Source organism: Oncorhynchus nerka, linkage group LG22 (assembly GCF_034236695.1).
Source record: "Oncorhynchus nerka isolate Pitt River linkage group LG22, Oner_Uvic_2.0, whole genome shotgun sequence".
NCBI classification, from domain to species: domain Eukaryota; kingdom Metazoa; phylum Chordata; class Actinopteri; order Salmoniformes; family Salmonidae; genus Oncorhynchus; species Oncorhynchus nerka.
In genome coordinates this window covers 5,687,480-5,704,197 of record NC_088417.1, presented here as the reverse complement: position 1 = coordinate 5,704,197, position 16,718 = coordinate 5,687,480, and the positions used below count along the sequence as shown (strand labels likewise).

Below are 16,718 nucleotides of genomic sequence, written 5' to 3'. Positions count from 1 at the left end.
GTAGTCATGGCTCTATGTAGTACTGTGGAATAGAGTTCCATGTAGTCATGGCTCTATGTAGTACTGTGGAATAGAGTTCCATGTAGTCATGGCTCTATGTAGTACTGTGGAATAGAGTTCCATGTAGTCATGGCTCTATGTAGTACTGTGGAATAGAGTTACATGTAGTCATGGCTCTATGTAGTACTGTGGAATAAAGTTCCATGTAGTCATGGCTCTATGTAGTACTGTGGAATAGAGTTCCATGTAGTCATGGCTCTATGTAGTACTGTGGAATAGAGTTACATGTAGTCATGGCTCTATGTAGTACTGTGGAATAGAGTTCCATGTAGTCATGGCTCTATGTAGTACTGTGGAATAGAGTTCCATGTAGTCCTGGCTCTATGTAGTACTGTGGAATAGAGTTCCATGTAGTCATGGCTCTATGTAGTACTGTTGAATAGAGTTCCATGTAGTCATGGCTCTATGTAGTACTGTGGAATAGAGTTCCATGTAGTCATGGCTCTATGTAGTACTGTGGAATAGAGTTCCATGTAGTCATGGCTCTATGTAGTACTGTGGAATATAGTTCCATGTAGTCATGGCTCTATGTAGTACTGTGGAATAGAGTTCCATGTAGTCATGGCTCTATGTAGTACTGTGGAATAGAGTTCCATGTGGTCATGGCTCTATGTAGTACTGTGGAATAGAGTTCCATGTAGTCATGGCTCTATGTAGTACTGTGGAATAGAGTTCCATGTAGTCATGGCTCTATGTAGTACTGTGGAATAGAGTTCCATGTAGTCATGGCTCTATGTAGTACTGTGGAATAGAGTTCCATGTAGTCATGGCTCTATGTAGTACTGTGGAATAGAGTTCCATGTAGTCATGGCTCTATGTAGTACTGTGGAATAGAGTTCCATGTTGTCATGGCTCTATGTAGTACTGTGGAATAGAGTTCCATGTAGTCATGGCTCTATGTAGTACTGTGGAATAGAGTTCCATGTAGTCATGGCTCTATGTAGTACTGTGGAATAGAGTTCCATGTAGTCATGGCTCTATGTAGTACTGTGGTATAGAGTTCCATGTAGTCATGGCTCTATGTAGTACTGTGGAATAGAGTTCCATGTAGTCATGGCTCTATGTAGTACTGTGGTATAGAGTTCCATGTAGTCATGGCTCTATGTAGTACTGTGGAATAGAGTTCCATGTAGTCATGGCTCTATGTAGTACTGTGGAATAGAGTTCCATGTAGTCATGGCTCTATGTAGTACTGTGGAATAGAGTTCCATGTAGTCATGGCTCTATGTAGTACTGTGGAATAGAGTTCCATGTAGTCATGGCTCTATGTAGTAACTGTGGAATAGAGTTCCATGTAGTCATGGCTCTATGTAGTACTGTGGAATAGAGTTCCATGTAGTCATGGCTCTATGTAGTACTGTGGAATAGAGTTCCATGTAGTCATGGCTCTATGTAGTACTGTGGAATAGAGTTCCATGTAGTCATGGCTCTATGTAGTACTGTGGAATAGAGTTCCATGTAGTCATGGCTCTATGTAGTACTGTGGAATAGAGTTCCATGTAGTCATGGCTCTATGTAGTACTGTAGAATAGAGTTCCATGTAGTCATGGCTCTATGTAGTACTGTGGAATAGAGTTCCATGTAGTCATGGCTCTATGTAGTACTGTTGAATAGAGTTCCATGTAGTCATGGCTCTATGTAGTACTGTGGAATAGAGTTCCATGTAGTCATGGCTCTATGTAGTACTGTAGAATAGAGTTCCATGTAGTCATGGCTCTATGTAGTACTGTGGAATAGAGTTCCATGTAGTCATGGCTCTATGTAGTACTGTAGAATAGAGTTCCATGTAGTCATGGCTCTATGTAGTACTGTGGAATAGAGTTCCATGTAGTCATGGCTCTATGTAGTACTGTGGAATAGAGTTCCATGTAGTCATGGCTCTATGTAGTACTGTGGAATAGAGTTCCATGTAGTCATGGCTCTATGTAGTACTGTGGAATAGAGTTCCATGTAGTCATGGCTCTATGTAGTACTGTGGAATAGAGTTCCATGTAGTCATGGCTCTATGTAGTACTGTGGAATAGAGTTCCATGTAGTCATGGCTCTATGTAGTACTGTGGAATAGAGTTCCATGTTGTCATGGCTCTATGTAGTACTGTGGAATAGAGTTCCATGTTGTCATGGCTCTATGTAGTACTGTGGAATAGAGTTCCATGTTGTCATGGCTCTATGTAGTACTGTGGAATAGAGTTCCATGTAGTCATGGCTCTATGTAGTACTGTGGAATAGAGTTCCATGTAGTCATGGCTTTATGTAGTACTGTGGAATAGAGTTCCATGTAGTCATGGCTCTATGTAGTACTGTGGAATAGAGTTCCATGTAGTCATGGCTTTATGTAGTACTGTGGAATAGAGTTCCATGTTGTCATGGCTCTATGTAGTACTGTGGAATAGAGTTCCATGTAGTCATGGCTCTATGTAGTACTGTGGAATAGAGTTCCATGTAGTCATGGCTCTATGTAGTACTGTGGAATAGAGTTCCATGTAGTCATGGCTCTATGTAGTACTGTGGAATAGAGTTCCATGTAGTCATGGCTCTATGTAGTACTGTGGAATAGAGTTCCATGTAGTCATGGCTCTATGTAGTACTGTGGAATAGAGTTCCATGTAGTCATGGCTCTATGTAGTACTGTGGAATAGAGTTCCATGTAGTCATGGCTCTATGTAGTACTGTGGAATAGAGTTCCATGTAGTCATGGCTCTATGTAGTACTGTGGAATAGAGTTCCATGTAGTCATGGCTCTATGTAGTACTGTGGAATAGAGTTCCATGTAGTCATGGCTCTATGTAGTACTGTGCGCCTCCCATAGTCTGTTCTGTGATCAGGCCGACCACCGTCATGTCGTAAGCGATCTTGATAATGGTGGTGGAGTCGTTTTGCGGCCACACAGTCGTGGGTGAACAGGGAGTACAGGAGGGGACTAAGCACACACCCCTGTGGGACGCCTGTGTTAAGGGTCAGAGCGTTGGAGGGGATGTTGCCTACCCTCACCACCTGGGTTCGACCGGTCACGAATTCCAGGATCCAGTTGCAGAGGGAGGTGTTCAGACCCAGATTCCCAAGCTTGGTGACAAGCTTTTAGGGGGTAATGTTGTTGAACGCTGAGCTGTAGTCAATGAACAGCATTCTGACGTAGGTTTTCCAAATAAAAACATATTATTATGATGATATGCACACAGTGCTAGTGACTACTGCGTCTATATCAAGTATTGGGTTGCACAATTCTGGTGACATTCCAAAAATTCCCAGGTTTCCCAAAATCCCGGTTGGTTGATTTCTGGATTTCATACTTTTTCAAGGAATATTCGAACCGGAAATTCTACAAAACCTTTATGGAAAGTAATTGTATATAAAAATAAAAACAAACTTGTCAAGCCAGAGATGCGTTTAATATTTTACATTATCATTTACAAACACAATCAAGAATTGTAACTTGGACTTACCTCAAACAGGTTTACGGACTCCAGAGTCATGTCTGTTTTTACAGAGAGTTGGTGGGATCTTCTTTCGTCATCGTCGATCACGCACTTATAGGAACCGTTCTGAGGTGCCACTTCCTTGGTGAGCTGCATGAGGTCTCACAGTCCAATCACTGAATGGAAGAAGGATAGAGTGATGTCACTAACACACGTGTGCACGCAGGATAACACACATACTCTTCCAGTAAGATTACCTAGCAGCAGACTCCACACCTTAAAAGACCACAAATGCATACCTAGTCAAAATACACATTTCCCTCACAAACAAAACATGCAATTTTTGGTGTAAGAAACAGTTTTGTTGCCAGTTCTTTATTCTCCCATTTAGTCTCACTATAGAAGGTTAATGGACGGGACTGTTGGTCTCACTATAGAAGGTTAATGGACGGGACTGGGGGTGGGGGGTGGGGGGAGAGTGGGTGAGAGGAGGTGAGGTGAGGTGAGGAGGGGAGTGGAAGTGAAGGTTGGTGAGGAGGTGAGGAGGAGAGGGGGTGGGGGGGGGGAGAAGGTGAGTGGAGGTGAGGAGAGAGGTCTTGAGTGTAGTCCAATGACCAAGTAACTGTCTGACATTGGTGAAGACTGTGGAGGGAGGGAGGGAGGGAGGGAGGGAGGGAGGGAGGGAGGGAGGGAGGGAGGGAGGGAGGGAGGGAGGGAGGGAGGGAGGGAGGGAGGGAGGGAGGGAGGAGTGAGTGAGGGAGGGAGGGAGGGAGGGAGGGAGAGTAGGGAGGGAGGGAGGGAGGGAGGGAGGGAGAGTAGGGAGGGAGTGAGGGAGGGAGGGAAGGAGGGAGGGAGGGAGGGAGGCTGTTGCCTCAGTCCTGGATGGTGGACAGTATATGCACACAAACATAAAACACTTTGAAAAGGAAAAAGGGAAATGAGCTGCATTTATCTAGTTAATTTTCTATCTCCGTCTTTTTTAAACTCTTGCAGGACATTCTCCTTGACTTCTGATATAGTTCATATTACCAGTAGAAAACAGAAAGAGACAAACAGAAAGGTTTGTTTATCATTGGACAGTGAGGTATTCACAATGAACCAAATGGAAATGCAATTTTATCATTGGACAGTGACGTATTCACAAGGACCCAAATGGAAGCAAACGTGCCGAATCAGAAGAGAACCCAGCTGAATCTGTCTCGAAGAAACTCTTGTTTTCGTTGAAAAGACACTATTCGTTGCACAACGTTGTGTGACAGTTTTGCTACGCTGTGCACTAATGCACATGACCCTGGTGGTTCCGCTTTGGTCTCAAAGTGTTTCCTCCTGACATGTTATAAAACAACACTCCTTTTTCATTTTCTGTTTGGTGCCTGCAGGAGATGACCTTGGTCTGGGGAAACTCCATCTCTTGACAGCTACTCATGAAGGCAGCTGTTTTTTAAAATCTAAGACTATTGTGTGTTTTATCACAGTAAAATAAAAAAAAAGCACCTCAAACAACTATTCAACATTACACGACAATCTCAAATTACATGACACACACACATTACATGACACACCCACATTACATGACAATCCTACAATACATGACACACCCACATTACATGACAATCCTACATTACATGACACACCCACATTACATGACAATCCTACATTACATGACACACCCACATTACATGACAATCCTACATTACATGACACACCCACATTACATGACAATCCTACATTACATGACAAACCCACATTACATGACAAACCCACATTACATGACAATCCCACATTACATGACACACCCACATTAACATGACAATCCCACATTACATGACACACCCACATTAACATGACAATCCCACAATACATGACACACCCACATTACATGACACACCCACATGAACCTTTCTGTGATTATAACCACCGTATGTACATACAGTGCCTTCGGAAACTATTCAGACCCCTTGACTTTTTACACATTTTGTTACGTTACAGCCTCATTCTAAATTGGATTAAGTAGATTTTTCCCTCATCAATATACACATAATTCCCCATGATAACAAAGCAAAAAAAAAGGTTTTAGACATTTTTGCACATTTATTACAAATAAAAACAGATTTACCTTATTTACATAAGTATTCAGACCCTTTGCCATGAGACTCGAAATTGAGTTTTGGTGCATCCTGTTTCTATATATCGTCCTTGAGATGTTTCTGCAACTTGTTTGGAGTACACCTGTGGTAAATTTAATTGATTGGACATGATTTGGAAAGGCACACACCTGTCTATATAAGGTCCCACAGTTGACAGTGCATGTCAGAGCAAAAACCAAGTCATGAGGTTGAAGGAATTGTCCATAGAGCTCAGAGACATGATTGTGTCGAGGCACAGATCTGGGGAAGGGTACCAAAAAATGTCTGCAGCATTGAAGGTCCCCAAGAACACAGTGGCCTCCATCCTTCTAAAATAGAAGAAGTTTGGAACCACCAAGACTCTTCCTAGAGCTGGCCGCCCAGCCAAACTGAGCAATTGGAGGAGAAGGGCCTTAGTCAGGGAGGTGACCAAGAACCCAATGGTCACTCTTACAGAGCTATAGAGTTCCTCTGTGGAGATGGGAGAACCTTCCAGAAGGTCTCTGCAGTACTCCACCAATCAGGACTTTATGGTAGAGTGGCCAGACGGAAGCCACTCCTCAGTAAAAGGCACATGACAGCCCGCTTGGAGTTTGCCAAAAGGTTTCTGGCCTGATGAAACCAAGATTGAACTCTTTGGCCTGAATGCCAAGCATCACGTCTGGAGGAAACCTGGCACCATCCCTACGGTGATGCATGGTGGTGGCAGCATCATGCTGTGGGGATGTTTTTCAGTAGCAGGGACTGGGAAACTAACCAGGATCGAGGAAAAGTTGAACGGAGAAAAGTACAGGGAGATCCTTTATGAAAATATGCTCCAGAGTGTTCAGGAACTCACACGGTCGCAAAAAATGCTAAAAAAGTTGTTTGTTTTTTTGCTTTGTCATTATGTTGTATTATGATGTCATTATGGTGTATTGTGATGTCATTATGGGGTATTGTGATGTCATTATGGGGTATTGTCTGTAGATTGATGAGGGGAAAAAAACGATTTAATACATTTTAGAATACGGCTGCAATGTAACAAAATGTAGAAAAAGTCAAAGGGTCTGAATACTTTCCAAATGCACTTGATCTTGATATATACAGTAAGGCTGTATGGACAGCCTGGGGGGAGGCTACATGTTCTATACTATAGATATATACAGTAAGGCTGTATGGACAGTGAGGAGGGAGTCTACATGTTCTATACTATAGATATATACAGTAAGGCTGTATGGACAGTGAGGAGGGAGTCTACATGTTCTATACTATAGATATATACAGTAAGGATGTATGAACAGCCTGAGGGGAGTCTACATGTTCTATACTATAGATATATATAGTAAGGATGTATGAACAGCCTGGGGGGAGACTACATGTTCTATACTATAGATATATACAGTAAGACTGTATGGACAGTGAGGAGGGAGTCTACATGTTCTATACTATAGATATATACAGTAAGGATGTATGAACAGCCTGAGGGGAGTCTACATGTTCTATACTATAGATATATATAGTAAGGATGTATGAACAGCCTGGGGGGAGACTACATGTTCTATACTATAGATATATACAGTAAGGATGTATGAACAGCCTGGGGGGGGAGTCTACATCTTCTATACTATAGATATATACAGTAAGGATGTATGAACAGCCTGGGGGGAGGCTACATGTTCTATACTATAGATATATACAGTGAGGATGTATGAACAGCCTGGGGGGAGGCTACATGTTCTATACTATAGATATATACAGTAAGGCTGTATGGACAGCCTGGGGGGAGGCTACATGTTCTATACTATAGATATATACAGTAAGACTGTATGGACAGTGAGGAGGGAGTCTACATGTTCTATACTATAGATATATACAGTAAGGCTGTATGGACAGTGAGGAGGGAGTCTACATGTTCTATACTATAGATATATACAGTAAGGATGTATGAACAGCCTGAGGGGAGTCTACATGTTCTATACTATAGATATATATAGTAAGGATGTATGAACAGCCTGGGGGGAGACTACATGTTCTATACTATAGATATATACAGTAAGACTGTATGGACAGTGAGGAGGGAGTCTACATGTTCTATACTATAGATATATACAGTAAGGATGTATGAACAGCCTGAGGGGAGTCTACATGTTCTATACTATAGATATATATAGTAAGGATGTATGAACAGCCTGGGGGGAGACTACATGTTCTATACTATAGATATATACAGTAAGGATGTATGAACAGCCTGGGGGGGGGGGTCTACATCTTCTATACTATAGATATATACAGTAAGACTGTATGGACAGTGAGGAGGGAGTCTACATGTTCTATACTATAGATATATACAGTAAGGATGTATGAACAGCCTGAGGGGAGTCTACATGTTCTATACTATAGATATATACAGTAAGGATGTATGAACAGCCTGGGGGGAGTCTACATGTTCTATACTATAGATATATACAGTAAGGCTGTATGAACAGCCTGAGGGGAGTGTACATGTTCTATACTATAGATATATACAGTAAGGCTGTATGAACAGCCTGAGGGGAGTCTACATGTTCTATACTATAGATATATACAGTAAGGATGTATGAATAGCCTGGGGGGGGAGTCTACATGTTCTATACTATAGATATATACAGTAAGGCTGTATGGACAGCCTGGGGGGAGACTACATGTTCTATACTATAGATATATACAGTAAGGATGTATGGACAGCCTGGGGGGAGACTACATGTTCTATACTATAGATATATACAGTAAGGCTGTATGAACAGCCTGGGGGGAGTCTACATGTTCTATACTATAGATATATACAGTAAGGCTGTATGGACAGCCTGGGGGGGAGTCTACATGTTCTATACTATAGATATATACAGTAAGGCTGTATGGACAGCCTGGGGGGAGACTACATGTTCTATACTATAGATATATACAGTAAACCTGTACGGACAGTGAGGGGGGAGCCGACATGTTCTCTAGTGAAGCCATAATGCTTACATCAATGGTCTACGTCCCTACGGGCCCTGGTCCAAACTGGAGCACTATGTGAGGAGCAGGGTGCCATTTAGGGTCTCCGACAATGTTTTCCACCTGGCAGCTCCATTCATCTCTCGTTGAGAGAGAATGAGGCTTTTCTAAATTGCGATCAATATTGGCCTTGGCCTGTCTCAGTGGCTGAGTTATCCATCCAGCTATGACCACATGGCAACTGGTTATTTACGTTGAATACATGGAAAAAGATATGCCTATCGTAGCTGTTTTTACCCCTGCCTTGCTCTGAGCTGAAATAACAGTACAGGTTACACCAAGGAATGGTGGTTGGTGTCAATGTCCTTTCAATTCCAGTCAATTCAGGAAGTACTCTTACCGTAGAAAAACAGGTGGTTCCAGGTAGAACCCTTTTAGGTTCCAGGTAGAACCCTTTTAGGTTCCAGGTAGAACCCTTTTAGGTTCCAGGTAGAACACTTTTAGGTTCCAGGTAGAACCCTTTTAGGCTCCAGGTAGAACCCCTTTGGTTCCAGGTAGAATCCTTTAGGTTCCAGGTAGAACCCTTTCCACAGATGGTTCTACCTGTAACCCAAAATAATTCTACCTGGAACCAAAAGGGTTCTACATGGAATCATTTTTACTAAGAGTGTACAGTGCCTGCAGAAAGTATTCATACCCCATTAGTTATTCCACATTTTGTTACAGCCTGAATTCAACATGGATTCAACAGATTTTACCACATAATGACAAAGTGAAAACATGTTTTTAGAAAAATACATATTTAATTTACATAAGTATTCACATCCGTTGGTCAATTCTGTGTAGAAGCACCTTTGGCCACTCAAGAATGTTCACTGCCTTCTTGGTAAGTCAGTGCAGATTTGGCCTTGTGTTGTAGGTTATTGTCCTGCTGAAAGGTGAATTCATCTCCCAGTGTCTGGTGGAAAGCAGACTGAACCAGGTTTCCCTCAAGTATTGTGCCAGTGCTTAGCTTCATTCCAATTATTTTCTATCATAAAAACTCCCCATTCCTTAACGATTACAAGCATACCCATAACATGATGCAGCCACCACTCTGCTTAAAAAAATGGATAGTAGTACTCAATAATGTGTTATATTGAATTTGCCCCAAGCAATAACACTTTGTATTCTGGACAACAACAAAAAAGTGTATTGCTTTGCCACATGTTTTTAGCAGTATTACTTTAGTGTCTTGTTGCAAACAGGATGAATGTTTTGGAATATTTTTATATTCTGTACAGGATTCCTTCTTTTCACTCTGTCATTTAGGTTAGTATTGTGGAGTAACTACAATGTTGTTGATCCATCCTCAGTTTTCTCCTATCACAGCCATTAAACTCTGTCATTTAGCTTAGTATTGTGGAGTAACTACAATGTTGTTGATCCATCCTCAGTTTTCTCCTGTCACAGCCATTAAACTCTGTCATTTAGGTTAGTATTGTGGAGTAACTACAATGTTGTTGATCCATCCTCAGTTTTCTCCTGTCACAGCCATTAAACTCTGTCATTTAGGTTAGTATTGTGGAGTAACTACAATGTTGTTGATCCATCCTCAGTTTTCTCCTGTCACAGCCATTAAACTATGTAACTGTTTTAATGTAACTGTTTTAAAATCACCATTGGCCTCATGGTGAAATCCCTGAGCGGTTTCTTTCCTCTCCGGCAACTGACTTAGGATGGACGCCTGTATCTTTACAGGTGACTGGTTGCATTGATACCCCATCCAAAGTGGAATGAATAACCACCATGCTTAAAGGGATATTCAATGTCTGCATTGACATTTTTACCCATCTACTAATAGGTGCCTTTGTTTGCGAGGCATTGGTAGACCTCCCTGGTTTTTGCGGTTGAATCTGTGTTTGAAATGTATTGCCCAAGGGACCATACAGGTGTGTGGGGTACAGAGATGAGGTAGTCATTCAAAAAATATTGTGTTAAAAAGCTTTATTGCACACTGAGTGAGTCCATGCCACTTATTATGTGACTTGTTAAGCACATTTTAAATCCCAAACTTTATTTTAGGCAGACCATTAGTGGAATTCAAGAGAGAGAGTAACGGTTAATGTGATTGGATGAGTAACAGTTAATGTGATTGGATGAGTAACGGTTAATGTGATTGGATGAGTAACAGTTAATGTGATTGGATGAGTAACAGTTAATGTGATTGGATGAGTAACAGTTAATGTGATTGGATGAGTAACAGTTAATGTGATTGGATGAGTAACGGTTAATGTGATTGGATGAGTAACGGTTAATGTGATTGGATGAGTAACGGTTAATGTGATTGGATGAGTAACGGTTAATGTGATTGGATGAGTAACCGCAACAAATGGGTTGAACACTTATTGACTCAAAACATTTTAGCTTTTCATAGTTTAAAAAAAATAAAAAATAATGTAAAGATATTGATAGATGATTCCACTTAGACGTTATGTGGTATCGTGTGACAAAACAAAGTGAAGTCTAATCCATTTTAAATTCAGGCTGTGTTCAAAATGTGGGGGAAAAAATCTAAATCATTGATGCACTCTGGATGCAATGTTTTTTACAGAACTGTTCAAACGACATGATAGGGACACTGTGGACAAAAGGGGGAAAACATTTAACGAAAACGTTTAACGAAAACATTTAACGAAAACATTTAACGAAAACATTTAACGAAAACATTTAAAGAAAACATTTAACGAAAACATTTAACGAAAACATTTAAAGAAAACATTTAACGAAAACATTTAACGAAAACATTTAACGGGGTATGAATACTTTCTCAAGGCCCTTCACCATTGATCTGTATATAATATCTCCATTCTTATGTATTTTAATTTGTTTACTATTTAATTGTTATTATCATTTTAAACTCTACATCGTTGGGAAAGGCTCGTAATCAAAGCATTTCATGGAAAGGTCTACACCAGTTGTATTCGTGTGACAAAATAACATTTGATTTGATTTGATTCTATTTATTTTGATTATTTTCAATTTTCGTTCCCAAATGGCACCCTATTATTTTATTTTTTTATAGTGCACTACTTTTGCCAAGCGCCCTATGGACCCAGGTCAAAAGTAGTGTACTATAAAGGGAATAGTGGGCCATTTGGGATGGACACAGAGACTTGGGAAGCTTGTATCTGTAGATATCAGTTTCATTAATTAGCCGGGTGATCATTCTCCTGTTTGCTGGGAACAAAGAAATCCAGGAAATGACATTAAACCACATAGAACACAGTCAACATGGTGAACGGTTGCCAAGCGATGGAGGAGAAGTTGCTTGATATACAGTATATATGTATATTGTATATAGTTACTGTTTATATAATCACTGCAAAGGACATGACAGTCCCCCCCCCAATGCAATCTGTTGCTTTAATAGTGTGTGTGTGTGTGTGTGTGTGTGTGTGTGTGTGTGTGTGTGTGTGTGAAAGAGGATGTTTAGCTGTCTAGCTTGTTATACTATCCTGATAACATATGTATTGCTATAGTAACTATCAATTAGCCAATGGTGTCAGCATGCTAAAGTCTCAGAGAAATAATTGACCTCAACATATTATATATATATATTAAGTGGTCTTGAGAAGGTCCCCATTACACAGTGATATAAAACATGTAATGCAATCGCAACTCACTCACTCTGCCTTTCCTGACCACAGATCTTAAATCTAGATGAGATGTTAAACAGACACACAGCGTAGAAAGATACAGCGTAGTGATAAGTAAAGCATGTAGAACGGGTCAGGATTCCTGAAAGGTGGGAAAACTGTATTTTTACAGTTGAAAGGAAAGAAAAAAAATATTTTTACGGGACTTTCATAATTAGAAAGATTTTCTTTTGGAATTTTCCAGATATTCGGCTCTGTGCCAGGAAATGCCCTTGTCCGGAGGAAAGGATCCCAATTCCAAACTCTCTCTCTCAAAAAATGTTTTGATTCAAATTCCACAAACTCTGTATGATCCTAACCAGGAATGATTTAAAGCAACAAAAACTAAATTGGTAATTTAACCACTTCAATAAAGAAGAACATTTTTATTTTTGTCAACTGAGTACAACATTAACTCCATCAGAATACTGAAAAATCTGATCGAATGTTTTTTATTTTTATTTTTTATTAATAATTTTCAATGTTTAACAAATGTTTGTATTGAACGGTCTGTTTTGAGCATTTCTAGAAACTCTTTATTTGGATCGTCCATCTGTAGATTCTCTCTTCACAGTAACATTTCAACTAACAATCTACTAACCCTAACATGAACTATAACCCTAACCCTCTTTCTAAACCTAACCTTAGCAAGCAGATAGTTTGATGACAGTACCACCATCTGGAGAGAATCTACTGTACAAATAAAGTGTGATCGTATTTGTTGTCAACTCCGTCAAGGCTCAGGTCAAATGTTTTATATCACTGTTCTACAACATGCAGAATGCATAAACTATTGACATATTTTCTGTGCTAGATCAAAGCGCTAATGTTTGCTTTGGAAATGTTTTATATTCAGAATCTAGAAAAACAAAATGCCAATAAAATTAACCCTGGAGCACTATATAGTACTATAAAATTAACCCTGGAGCACTATATAGTACTATAAAATTAACCCTGGAGCACTATATAGTACTATAAAATTAACCCTGGAGCACTATATAGTACTATAAAATTAACCCTGGAGCACTATATAGTACTATAAAATTAACCCTGGAGCACTATATAGTACTATAAAATTAACCCTGGAGCACTATATAGTACTATAAAATTAACCCTGGAGCACTATATAGTACTATAAAATTAACCCTGGAGCACTATATAGTACTATAAAATTAACCCTGGAGCACTATATAGTACTATAAAATTAACCCTGGAGCACTATATAGTACTATAAAATTAACCCTGGAGCACTATATAGTACTATAAAATTAACCCTGGAGCACTATATAGTACTATAAAATTAACCCTGGAGCACTATATAGTACTATAAAATTAACCCTGGAGCACTATATAGTACTATAAAATTAACCCTGGAGCACTATATAGTACTATAAAATTAACCCTGGAGCACTATATAGTACTATAAAATTAACCCTGGAGCACTATATAGTACTATAAAATGAACCCTGGAGCACTATATAGTACTATAAAATTAACCCTGGAGCACTATATAGTACTATAAAATTAACCCTGGAGCACTATATAGTACTATAAAATTAACCCTGGAGCACTATATAGTACTATAAAATTAACCCTGGAGCACTATATAGTACTATAAAATTAACCCTGGAGCACTATATAGTACTATAAAATTAACCCTGGAGCACTATATAGTACTATAAAATTAACCCTGGAGCACTATATAGTACTATAAAATTAACCCTGGAGCACTATATAGTACTATAAAATTAACCCTGGAGCACTATATAGTACTATAAAATTAACCCTGGAGCACTATATAGTACTATAAAATTAACCCTGGAGCACTATATAGTACTATAAAATTAACCCTGGAGCACTATATAGTACTATAAAATTAACCCTGGAGCACTATATAGTACTATAAAATTAACCCTGGAGCACTATATAGTACTATAAAATTAACCCTGGAGCACTATATAGTACTATAAAATTAACCCTGGAGCACTATATAGTACTATAAAATTAACCCTGGAGCACTATATAGTACTATAAAATTAACCCTGGAGCACTATATAGTACTATAAAATTAAACAAAAATAAGTTTGGAGATTTGTATTATTAAATAAATACATGTTAGAATTAAACAATCAGAACCTTCAATAAATAATTGTTGGACAATAGACATTAAAAATGAAATGCTTTTTATGGTCGTTCTAGATTCATGAAATCAAAACCCTCTTTCCCACAACCCTGTTTCTGTTATTACGACATAGGAAGGTAAAAGAGAAAGCTGAAAAAGCCATAGAAAGAGAGATAGAAATACCTCTTTAGTGGTTAGGCAGGTTGGTTGGTTGGCTGGTTGGATGCTGACTGCCTCTGAGTAGAGCAGACTGCTGTGGTCTCCCAGTACGGGGCCAAGTCATGGTTTATGTACTGTAGTTGTCACAGTTCAGTGACATCCCATTCATACCTGGGTTCAAATAGTATGTGAAACCTTTCAAACACTTTTAGCGTTTGTACTAGTCTGTCTGGAGTGCCAGACGGACGGGGTTGGCACTCCTTGTGACTATTCAGACCTGGGTTCAAACAGTATGTGAAACCTTTCAAACCCTTTTAGCGTTTGTACTAGTCTGTCTGGAGTGCCAGACGGACGGGGTTGGCACTCCTTGTGACTATTCAGACCTGGGTTCAAATAGTATGTGAAACCTTTCAAACCCTTTTAGTGTTTGTACTAGTCTGTCTGGAGTGCCAGACGGACGGGGTTGGGACTCCTTGTGACTATTCTACTGGTTACATTGTGTCAGGCTAGCTCAATTAAACCATTTATTTAAAATAATTTGGAATAGTATTTGAACCCAGGACTGGTCCCATTGCTCCTAGATGCTCAGAGATACACAGTAGAATGAATAGAGAAAGACCAAGCTCCCAGAGAGTAGGGATGTGTAGCTAATGCCCCCTTATTCCCTAGTGCACTACTTTTGATAGGTCTCTGATTTTGTTACGTCTTTGTTTTAAGTATGGTCAGGGCGTGAGTTGTCTATGTTATTTTTTCTATGATTTGGGATTTCTGTGTTTGGCCTGGTTCTCAATCAGAGGCAGCTGTCAATCGTTGTCCCTGATTGAGGACCATACTTAGGTAGCCTGGTTGTCCCTGATTGAGAACCATACTTAGGTAGCCTGGTTGTCCCTGATTGAGAACCATACTTAGGTAGCCTGGTTTCACTTTTGAGTTGTGGGTGTTTATATTTTGTTCTGTGTTTGTATTTCACCGTTCAGGACTGTTTTCGTTTCGTTCTCGTGTTTTGTTTGTTTTTGTTTAAGTATTCGTTTTCATTAAAAGAGAATATGAATACTTACCATACTTACCATGAATACTTACCACGCTGCACCTTGGTCCTCCTCTCTCTCCCAACGATTTATTTACAATAAGTTAGTGTGAAGTTAGTGTGAAAGTGTCAGGTTTTCACCACTAGACTGTGATGCTGTTCCTGCTACTGCCCCCACACTCTTTTATCCATTTTGCTGTGCTAGTAAATATTTTGAACAAAAACATGATATTCAACGATATTACTGAGTTACAGTTCATATAAGGAAATCAGTCAATTTAAATAAATTCAGTAGACCCTAATCTAAGGATTTCACATGTCTGGACATATGCGCAGCAATGGGTGGGCCTGAGAGGGCATAGGACCCCCCACTGGGGAGCCAGGCCCAGCCAATCAGAATTTGTTTTTCTACACAAAAGGGCTTCATTACAGACAGAAATACTTCGATCCCGCAGGTGAAGAAGCCGGATGTGGAGGTCCTGGACTGGCGTGGTTACACGTGGTTGGCGTGGTTACACGTGGTCTGCAATTGTGAGGCTAGGGCATGTTTATTAATGAGGGAGAAAACAGGCTAGGGCAGGTTTATTACTGAGGGAGAAAACAGGCCAGGGCAGGTTTATTAATGAGGGAGAAAACAGGCTAGGGCAGGTTTATTAATGAGGGAGAAAACAGGCTAGGGCAGGTTTATTACTGAGGGAGAAAACAGGCTAGGGCAGGTTTATTAATGAGGGAGAAAACAGGCTAGGGCAGGTTTATTTATGAGGGAGAAAACAGGCTAGGGCAGGTTTATTAATGAGGGAGAAAACAGGCTAGGGCAGGTTTATTAATGAGGGAGAAAACAGGCTAGGGCAGGGTTATTAATGAGGGAGAAAACAGGCTAGGGCAGGTTTATTAATGAGGGAGACAACAGGCTAGGGCAGGTTTATTAATGAGGGAGAAAACAGGCTAGGACAGGTTTATTTATGAGGGAGGAAACGAACTGTCCATCATCATGCTATATAGAACTGTCCATCATCATGATATATAGAACTAACTGTCCATCATCATGCTATATAGAACTGTCCATCATCATGCTATATAGAACTGTCCATCATCATGCTATATAGAACTAACTGTCCATCATCATGTTATATAGAACTAACTGTCCATCATCATGATATATAGAACTAACTG

General features: G+C 39.9%; 1 protein-coding gene across 1 annotated transcript in view; it reads right to left on the bottom strand.

Annotated features, from left to right (window-relative positions):
- LOC115122742 (transient receptor potential cation channel subfamily A member 1-like) overlaps positions 1-3,648 on the bottom strand; it is a 93,290-nt gene extending 89,642 nt beyond the window's left edge. The window contains 1 exon segment of the mRNA XM_065006873.1: positions 3,504-3,648. Within this exon segment, the coding sequence (XP_064862945.1) occupies positions 3,504-3,632 (129 nt within the window). The 5' untranslated portion in view covers positions 3,633-3,648.
- Positions 3,649-16,718: the final 13,070 nt, after the last annotated feature.